Source organism: Thermobia domestica, chromosome 6 (assembly GCF_964235325.1).
Source record: "Thermobia domestica chromosome 6, izTheDome1.hap1.1, whole genome shotgun sequence".
Taxonomy (NCBI): domain Eukaryota; kingdom Metazoa; phylum Arthropoda; class Insecta; order Zygentoma; family Lepismatidae; genus Thermobia; species Thermobia domestica.
Window position 1 is genome coordinate 17,246,995 of NC_137459.1, and position 8,287 is coordinate 17,255,281.

The following is an 8,287-nucleotide window of genomic DNA, read 5'->3' on the forward strand; positions in this document are numbered from 1 at the left end:
TTTGCACGTCAGGTGGGTTTCTACAACAAACAGAATTATTCGATTGTATGTAGCTACACCAAACCCTTCAGAAGAATTAAAAGTGCTCTCTCAGTATGTTGTAAAAGTGTATGCGCCAGTTTGGTTCAGCATAAAACAGAAACCTTTTTGCATAGATGGATCAAGACATTTCTTCAAAATGATTCAGTTATCGCGCTTCCTTCCTGAAAAGTACAAGGCTGTCATTGATCCTGTACTTCAAAGAAATGGATGCTTTGCACATCCTGAAAACATTCTCCTCTCTATGATGACAGATAAGAAAAAACATACCAGAGAACTGGACTTAAGACGAGTCCTTAAGGCAAAAACCTCGCAAATGCCTGGAATCAGAAATTACGACATTCTATTACTCAATTTTGAAGCTGAAGACTACACAGAACTCAAACTGGACAGATTTGGCTATAACTTGCCCCCCCCCCCACACTTATTATGGATCTCACTGCTGCGAATATTCATAGAGTTATTCAAGGTGATACCACAAATATTGAAATTCCGAATATTCCATGCCTTAGCCAAGCTGTAGAACAATGTGTAAAATTGGTGACAGAAGCATCATCTTGTGTTTGTGATGTATAGTGTACAAGATGGATACATAAGGGCAATACTCGAGTCCCGAAGACGTACGCCTGTCTTCAACACATAGAGTTTTCTACAGTGTAATGTATGTTGACATGTATCTCCACATATTATTTTGATATGAAGTTTTCCTAGCTCATTTTCAAGAATAGAAAGTAATGTATTTTGTCATGTTTTCACATATTATTTGTATATTAAGATTTCTTAGGTTATTTTCAAACTGAGATCAGAAATGTTCATGTCACTACATGACTTTTCTTATATTTGCAATAATCTAAAAATTGTGTGAAGATGTCTATTGTAACATACACTACACACAAAAACCTAAATCTTATGTTTGTACTGAGTGGTGTATTTTTGTCATCTTTTTTTCACATATCATATTATAAAGCTTTCTTAGCTTATATTCAAACAGACAAGAATGAAAAATCGCATTACTAACTTCTCTAATATTATTAATACGCAGTATTTATCAATGGTGCCTGTAGTCGAGTATATACGTAGGGTAATACAGACTACACATAAATCTAGTCCAATTTTACGTACAAAGTAGTGTTCTTTTTTTGTTTGTTCACATATGTTTATAAAGATTTTCCAACTGATTTTCAAACTAAGATAAGAAACAAAAAAGTTGATGTTATGAAACTTGCGTAATATTTGTAATAATTATAAATATGTATTCGAATATAGCATATATGTAAGATACTTAGTTTCAGTTTTCCATTCAAGTATAATGTAAAAAATATAAGTACGTTACAACTAACTTTTCGAACCCTCTATATCTATAAAACTAAAATAACTGACTCAGAGGAGTGGGGTTTCTGTGATACAATATTGTTATATAACGACTTTTCCGAACAGAAAAAAAATTGCCTCATTTCACAATACTATTAAAAATACATATGTCAGCCAAATTTCAAGTCCGTATAGCACCCAAAGGAAATGATTCAGGAGACTAATATTTCTGTGTCACAGTACTCTAATGGTAAGGCAACTTTTTCTCTCTATTAGAAAAAATAATACAGAAAATAATAATTTTGTCCCTTTTACCAATACGGATAAAAATATTGGATTTCAGGCAAATTTCAAGTCTCGTGTGGCACCCAAAGGAATTAATTAACGAGACTAATATTTTTGTGATACAGTACTCTAATGGTAAGGCAACTTTTCCGCCCTATTAGAAAAATTACTTCCAAAAAATTTTTTTGACCACTATTTCACTCCACCCTACTGTACATGTGATTCACGTCACAAGTCCTATTCAACATCTTCACGTGCACAGGACATGTGCAATGCACACTTACACGTCCTGCACAAGTGATTTACACCTACTGCGCAGGTGATTTACAAGTAGCACGTATTTGATTTACATGTAGTGCACAGGTGATTTACATTTAGGACAGCGGTGATTTACACGTAGCACACAGGTGATTTACATGTGCCACACAGGTGATTTACATGCAGTAACCAGGTGATTTACATGTAGGACAGAGATGATTTACACGCAGTGCCCAAATGATTTACATGTAGGACAGAAGTGATTTACACGTAGCACATAGGTGATTTACACGCAGTACCCAGATGATTTACATGTACGACAGAGGTGATTTACACGTAGCACACAGGTGATTGACACACAGTACCCAGGTGATTTATATGTAGGACAGAGATGATTTACAAGCGGGACCCAGGTGATTTACATGTAGGACAGAGATGATTTACACGCCGTACCCAGATGTCTTACATGTAGGACACAGGTGATTTCCTCGTAGTGCAGAGGTGATGTAAAAGCATATTCGAGATGCAACGAAAAACAGTTTATATATTTGGTGGCTTACGCAGTAACACCATCTATAACACCAGCTCAGCTCAGCTCAGCTTAAAAGTGAGGTTTTGTGTCGAGTATCGGACAAAAGTCCCTGACTCGATGACAGCTATAGAAAAGATGATTAGACATTTGGGGGGGGGGGTGAGTTAGAATATGAAGTAGACTACGTCATGTGGTCTTCACTGCAACTGTCGCAGTGAGAGGGTAGAGTGTGGGTAAAGAGTTAATGCTACAACCTTGGCGTCCTGTATATTCGTCGATGTGTATGCGCTGTGCCAATGGCTGCGATAGCGGGGTTGACGTGGCGTGGGAGGTTGGCCCAAAAACGAGTATGGTGTTGATGTAACACGTCCCGGATAGGATATATGTTTAAGTCCTCTAAAGGTTGACGATTACGCGTATATCGGTCATGGCCTATTATCATACGAGCTGCCCTGGTTTACACACTCTCGACCGTGCGCAAGTGACTGAGTGCCGCATGTTGCCATGCTGGACATGCGTAGGTGATTGTGGACAAAATTACCATTTTAAAGACGTGGAGTCTTGTTTCATGAGTTAAGGCACTGCAACGCAGAATAGTATAGAGGGCAGACAATTTTCGAAGGGCTCGGTGTTTAATGTCCCTGATATGAAGACCAAAAGTAAGGCCTCGATCTAAGATAACTCCCAAGTATTTTGCATGCAGACGTTGTGGAACTTCAATGTTGTCATAGTATAAAAGATGGATGGCTCTGCTGCGTCTTTTGCTATAACAGACTGCAACGCTCTTATCCGCGTTGATTTTTAGGCGCCAGATGGTAGCCCAACGTTGAAAGACATTGAGTTGGCGCTGCATGTAGTTGTAGGAAAGACGAAGGTTGCTGCTGTTCGTGAAGAAAGCAGTGTCATCGGCGTATGTTGCAGGAAAACAGTGTGGCACAATGGGTAAGTCTGCGGTGTATAAGGTGTAAAGCAGAGTGAAAGAACCGCGCCTTGAGGTACACCAGCTTGAATTGGTTTGGGAGCAGACTTGGCCCGTCCCACAGAGACATGGAAAAAGCGATGAAAGAGGTATGAAGTGAGGAGTTTGAGATAAGGTAAAGAGAAGCCTTGTAAGCGAAGTTTATAAATGAGGCCTGGTAACAACACTTTATCAAACGCCTTCGAGATATCAAGGTATACACCCACAACATATTGTCGTCGGTTAAAAGAGGTAGTCATGTGGTCGACTGCCCTCACTAATTGGCTTGTTGTGCTGTGGTTAGCACGAAAACCAAATTGATGGTGGGGGAGTATATCATAAGTGGTGACGTGCTCGTGAAGTCGGGCGAGAAGCACTCGTTCGAAGAGTTTTCTCAGATGAGATAACAGGCTAATTGGTCTATAGTTTTCTGGGAGAGTCGGATTTTTACCTGGTTTAGGGAGAAGAATGACTTTCGCTTCTTTCCAAGCACGGGGAAAGTAGCAAACCTGAAGGATGCCTTTAAATAAAGCAGCAAGATAGAGGAGTAGCTTCCGTGTCCCATGTTTCAGTAGTTCCGGGCGGATGTGATCAACTCCAGGAGCTTTGTTGTTGGGCAAGTGACAAATCTGACGCTCAACTTCCCTTGATGTTACGACCTCAGGCAGGGGAAATATTGGTTGAAAATGGAGCATGCGCATAGTGGCCCGAACGTCCTGCCGAATGTGGGGGACGACAGGAGTCGCATTAGGTGTAAACTGGCGCTCTAGAGATGCAGCAAATAAGTCTGCTTGCCCTTGGTCGTCAGGTATGACTCCATGCGGACCTTGCAGTATTTGAGTCTGACGAGAAGTCTCCCGGCGCTGGAAAAGGCGGGAATACTGCCAACTTTAGTGTCATTAAGTGTGACCCCACGAAAAAGTGTTTCCCAGAACTGCTCGGTTTGTCGTTTAGTGATGGTCTTGATTTTGCGGCTTAAGGTGTTCCATAGCATTTTGTAGAGTGGATGTCTGGTGCGCTGCCAAGTACTTCGAGCGCAGCGTTTGAGATGGATATAAAGACGAAGTAATGGAAAGTCACAGTGTGGATCGGACTGCGAGTCAGGAATTATTGATGTGCTGAGGAAGTCAGCCGTACGTAGAGCAAGCGTAAGATGGACGACCGCTTGATCAATTTCCGCTGGAGAATTTGGACGAGCAGCCATGTCGAGTAAAGAATTTAATTCCTTCTTATAAACATCCCAGTTCGTAGTTCGGGAAATATGAGCGGGTGCAGGACGGGATATATGACGAAGCGAAATTTTGAAAAGGACCGGATCATGATCTGAGTCCAGTGCTGAGATCACGTAAGGACGTGTAGCTAAGATGATATCTTTGCTTAGGACTATGTCCAGCACATCCGGTTCTCCGCCTGCTTTAGGATGGTGAGTTGGATCAGGTGGCCCATAGGCGATGAACGGAGATGTGTGCAGATACCGGTGTAATATTCGTCCGTTTTCGTTGGAACGTCTGGAGTGCCATTCCACATGTTTGGCATTGAAGTACCCTGCCAATATGATTTTGGGGCCCAAAGTCGAGATGGCGTCGAAATCATTGGGATCTAAGTCATGTGCTGGAGAACGGTAGCCCGTAACCAATATGAGAGGGATCCCGGGGAGGAAAACTACTATAGCAAGGGCTTCTAGTGTGTGTAACGGGGGTAAAATGAGTTGTCTAGCCTTGAAACTTCGTTTCAGAGCAATCAGTAAGCCTCCTTTCCGTCTTTGAACTCGATCAAGGCGAAATAATTGGTAGTTGGACAGGCTCCAGTGTGTAAGCTGGGCAGTGAAGTGAGTTTCCTGTATAAGCATGAGGTCTACCTGATGTTCAGCTAGAAAACGAATTAGGAGACGCTTCTGGTCGGTAAGACCATCTGCATTAAAAGTTACAATAGTTATTGTGTGATGAATAAGTGGTTGGTTAGAAGCAGCCATCAGCAATCATGTCAGCAAATGTCTCTATGACGACAGCAGCCTTGGACGCAAGATCTGTGGCTTCCAGAAGTCTAGTAATTCCTTTCTTGAGATGAGAGATAATGCGGCCAAAGTTGAAGGTTTTGATGTAAGTGAGGAGTGAATGGAGCAATCCTGATATGTTGTAGATCTCCTGTATATTTGGAGTTTTCTCGAGGGAGATGAGAAAAAGTGGCATGAGGACTATCTCCACCAGTGGGGCCCCGACGAGACATTTGATGAATCGTGAGCGGCTTAAATCCTAAAGTGAATAGTGCAGACTGAAGATCAGCGACGTCTGTATCGATGGGTAATTTGCGAACGACAACCTTTACGGGTCTGTCAGTTTTGGTGATGCCAGTAGCGTATTCAGTTTTCGTCTGTTCGCAGCCGTTTTTTATAGTTGTGAAATCGTCCCTAGAAGATACCTGAATCACGATACGTTCTTTATTATGCCGAACCTGAGGTGATTCTCTGAGGGTCTTGCAAAGGCTTTTGGTAAAGTTGTAAGTGTTTTGGATGCCGTAAATGTAAATAGGAGGTGGTTTAACCTCTTTGGTGGGTTTGGGTCGTGTCTCTATCACAGGAGACCCGTCAGCTGGGAGAGTAGAGAGAGGCTCAAATCTGTTGCTCATTGGTAAATCAGGGAAGTCTGATGAATGTTGTTGGCCCAGTGTGGACTCCAAGGACGAGCGACGTCGCTTTGGTGTAGTAACCAGGGTAAAGTCCATGGCATTGTCGTCCTGCGGTGGAGCAAGGGATGGAACGTCAGGCGCTGACAGGTTAGTTGAAGATGGTCGTGGCTTGGCAGTAGCGCAGGAGGTGGTGGGCCGCCCCAGCGGGACAAGAAAGTCCTCAGGCCGATATTGAGATCTGCTGACTTTCTTCGTGGGTATCTTAGTCTTCTTTTTCGAGATGTCTGGGTTGGACGTAGCCATCATAGGAGCAGAAATGATGAGTGAAAATAATATGTCAAAAATATAAGCTACCCTCCGAAAAGGAGAGTAACATAATAAATCGTTTAGCCAAGAGAAATAGCAAGGTCGTCAACAGATAATATCAATTTGGTGTGCCAACCTCCGTGGAGGTGTAAAAATAATTCGACGATTGTTTTCTTCATCTCTAGGAGGTAAGTAATCCAACCGTATATACGAAGATCGCGACTAAATTCAACCAATGAGGATGGAATGCCTAAATGACTCGCTTATTTTTCTCCACCAGCTACGGATACCCTATTTTTTAACCTGGTTAGAGCTACAGGTGGCCAGTTCAATAACACCAAAGATTTTTTTACCATGCAAAACCCGTAGAAGGGAATACCTTCTCTTGGGAGTGAAGTTAATGGTATAAGGAAACTAAGGATAAAGTGGAAGGACAAAGAGATTTTATTTCATTTATTTGATATCTTTATTTATCCATTATATGGAGATCTTTATTCATCAATTGATTAATAATCGTCATTCAACGTATGTTCATTATTTGTCATTGTGTATGTATGATGGGATGAAAGATGCAGTGCAAATCAGACGCCACAACACAGTGATATTGGTTAGTTAGACAGATGAAGGGTTATCTTCTTGTGTCGGGGCGACTCGACACAAAATGAGAGACAATGTGATGCCCTTGTTAGTGCGAATTAAGGTGTAAACGATGGATAGATGTTGGGTGATAAATGTGGTGGTTGATATGCCAGTAGAAAGTCGTCTATGTGTTCGTCAGGATGTGTAAGAACATACATTGTAATTCAGTGCTGAAGTGGCGTAGGTTGTAGACGAGGTGGAACGTCTTGTTCAGCATCGATACGTATACTACTGCGAAGGATGGGATGGCCTTGTCTCCAACGAGTAGTGATGTACCTGGTACGCAGTTTTTTCTAAATGAATAAGGAGATGTGGAAATGGAATACGATCATAGAGTAGCCGGGTAGGACTAGGCAGTTTGATGCGATATGCCAGTCGTAATGCATGTCTTTCAATTATCTGCAGGCGGGTGTAGAATTTGTTACTGGCATTAAGCCATGCGATGTGTCCATGGAGTATAGTTGGTCGCAAGAAAACTTTGTAAGTGTTTAACACAGTCTCTTGATGAAGGCCCCAGGAAGTTCCGACTAATCTCTTCAAAAGGTTTAGTTTATTTTGCGCCAGAGTTATGAGATGCTGAAGGTGTCCACGCCATGAAAGATGGTCATCAAAAATAACACCCAAATATCTCGCTGGACGTGTGACAGAAATGCGTGTGCCAGCTATAGTTAGATGTAAAAGAGACCTATTTCGTCTAACCCGACTGGTATGTCCAGATGGTATGATGACAAGTGCCACCAAGTGCCAAGTGCCACAAGTGCCAAGTATTACACCAGTCATACAACTTATTTATTGCCTCTTGAAGTATAGCATTGATATGCTGAATAGATTTCCCACAGGCAAGGTAAGCAGTATCATCTGCAAAGGTAAAGGTGTGGATAGGGTCAGGAGGAACAGGCAAATCTCGAACATATAGTATATATAGGAGTAGCGATAGCGCTGACCCTTGGGGTACACCAGTAAGTGGGAAAATAGGAAAAGATAAAGATGAATTATTGCAGACATATGCTATGCGATTGGTGAGGTAGTGATAAATAAATCTGATATATGCAAATGGTAGTCGTAGAAGATGAAGTTTGTAAAGTAACCCATCGTGCCAAACTGAATCGAAAGCCTTTTCCAAATCAAATAATAATAAACAGGAAGGTTGGATGCTATTGAAGTGGTTGGTAAGAATAGTGCTAAGTTTGAGTAGATTATCATTGAGACTGTAGTTAGGACGAAAACCAGTTTGGTGTAGAGGAATTTGATTGTAGAAGAAGTGAGTATGTAGACGCCGAACTAAGATACGTTCGAGGATCTTTCCCAGTGTAAACGTAAGTTGTATTGGACGG

At 41.9% G+C, this 8,287-nt stretch overlaps 1 protein-coding gene across 1 annotated transcript in view; it reads right to left on the reverse strand.

Annotated features, from left to right (window-relative positions):
* The window catches only part of LOC145687129 (ubiquitin carboxyl-terminal hydrolase 38-like), a 46,950-nt gene extending 40,639 nt beyond the window's left edge, over window positions 1-6,311 (reverse strand). Inside the window, exon 1 of the mRNA XM_081760586.1 lies at window positions 5,802-6,311. Coding sequence (XP_081616712.1) covers window positions 5,802-6,311 — 510 coding nt within the window. The remainder of the gene's footprint in view (window positions 1-5,801) is intronic.
* Window positions 6,312-8,287: the final 1,976 nt, after the last annotated feature.